At 35.0% G+C, this 2,191-nt stretch overlaps 1 protein-coding gene across 1 annotated transcript; it reads right to left on the reverse strand.

The window, feature by feature from the left end:
* Positions 1-37: 37 nt before the first annotated feature.
* LOC104809164 (sulfate transporter 2.2-like) lies at positions 38-2,070 on the reverse strand (the record flags this gene model as incomplete). The annotated part of the gene is made up of 3 exons (XM_010535053.2): positions 38-265; positions 1,234-1,520; positions 1,944-2,070. Coding segments are annotated over 3 exons (642 nt in total), but the record flags the coding sequence as incomplete, so codon positions are not given.
* Between the last annotated feature and the right edge of the window lie 121 nt (positions 2,071-2,191).

The following is a 2,191-nucleotide window of genomic DNA, read 5'->3' on the forward strand; positions in this document are numbered from 1 at the left end:
ATATATATATATATATATGTAAGATACAAAATAAAATTTATGATATGAGGAAGAAAGTTATAAATAGGAACCTGTCCCTAATGAAATTGGCATTGGCAAAGCAAAGCATAGGAGAGCTAACGCGAACAGTGAAGATTCCAGGAGTCTTGGAAGCCATTGGATACTGGTTTATGTTACAGAACACATCTGTTCTTGGCAACCTCCCTAATGCTTCAACCCCGGGTCTTATAGAGCTCAGCAGTATTTTCGCAAACGATATTATTACCTGCTTAATAATCGTATTCTGTCGTTACATTTCGATTTATTCTAATATATACGATCGAATTCATTCAAAATTTTATTATCTTACAGGAATTATGATAGAATGCAACGTTTAGTAGTCATTATAGTTTATTATCTTTATTTGATGATTCTGTGCCAATTCGAATTTGGATTATTTTAATTTGGACTAGTTGACTGTATATATATATATGTATGTATCTATATGTGTTATTAATTTGCCAGTATTGAATTGATATATGACTAAACACGATTGACGAAGAACAATTAGGTGGATCCACTTCAAGGGTTTGGCCAGAAAGATAAGCCTTATCCACAAAAGCCAGAGAGAGAAATACTTTATTATTATTATTATTAATGACCAGAACTCAATTATGAGATTCTTACCAATAAAATATATGTATTCCATACGTGTATGTATAGATATATAGTCTCGTGAGTGTGAAACGTATATATGAATGCATTTTCCGGTGTAGATGGCCAAGCAGTTTTGGTCGGCCCTGTGGGTTTAGTTATAACAATTTATTGCACATAAAAGTCTTGTCGGATTTGATCCAATCGACAAATTTTATTATTTTCAACAATAATTGATGCCATGATGTGCATACAATCATGCATATAATTGTCAAACTAGCTATTTGGATATGGAAAATTCTAAGATCATATAAGCCATTTAATTTCTTTTGCAAATTTTTATTAGTCCTAATGGCTAGATCACATATGCATCCATGATTGTCTAGTTCTAAGCGATTTAAATCAAATAAATAAATAAATAAAAATGGGTTTATTTTTTCGTAATTGTAGGAATGATTAAAAGAATGGACAGTTAGTGTCCTTTAGTATAGATTTTAATTAAGGGATAGGATAGGATGATGTAAATATTTTTTTAAAAATATGAATTGGTAATTAATTATATATGTGAACTCCCGGAGTAGAAGAAAAGAGTGAACTTACGGCGACGAGAAGGCCAATCTCGACGGAGGCGAAGAGGACGCCGAGGAAAGCGCTGAGACAGACAAGGAAGTCGAGCTTGTCGAGTTTCCAAATGTGGTGAGCTCCGGAGACGTCCACGAGGCCCGGAAGAGCCGATAGGATGATTGAGGCGAGGATTGCGGTCGGAGTGTAATACAATAACCTCGTCATCAACTCCAACGCCGCTATCACCGTTATCGCCATCACTATGTTCGACATCGTTGTCTCGCACCCCGCGCTGAAGTTCACTGCCGTCCTCGAGAATGATCCTGAATTCAGAATTATATAAACACGATCCGTCTCCATAATTCTTCGTTGGAACGAATATCACGTCGTTAATATCTCTATATCAATTGAGTGAACTCTTCATAATTCTCAATTATATTCTTCTCCACATGGATACTTGAATGTCGGGTGAGCGTTTATGGCTATCGAATAAAAAGGTCGAATTTCCGACTACGAATTTACCAAATTCGGTTTCGAAGACTAATTTCACGTATCAATCATATCAATCTTGGACATTAAGTATGGAGGGTTAGTCTCAAAGACTACATATATGGATTGGAGGATCGAAACCCTAATGCTTCCCAAGGCATTTCAAGGCTTGAAGGTTTGATGCCCTTTTTTCTTGGTTTAGCTCGGTACGGTTCATTGTGGGGAAAATAAGATAAACCGGAAAAATTGAAACGTACCGGTCGCAACATAGCAAGAAGTTAAAGAACCGGCAATGTTCATGAATCCCATAGCCATCATCTCTTTGTTCCCATCAAGATGGTACCCTTTGATTGAAGCGAACGACCTCCCAACCGCAATTGCTTCCTGAAAAATGAATAATATAATTTAATAATTCGTTTTATACTGTGAAACGTTGAAAAATAAATAAATAAATAAATAAATAAATAAATATATATATATATATATATATATATATATATATTAG

This window comes from Tarenaya hassleriana, unplaced genomic scaffold (genome assembly GCF_000463585.1).
Source record: "Tarenaya hassleriana unplaced genomic scaffold, ASM46358v1 Cleome1539, whole genome shotgun sequence".
In the NCBI taxonomy this organism is placed as follows: Eukaryota; Viridiplantae; Streptophyta; class Magnoliopsida; order Brassicales; family Cleomaceae; genus Tarenaya; species Tarenaya hassleriana.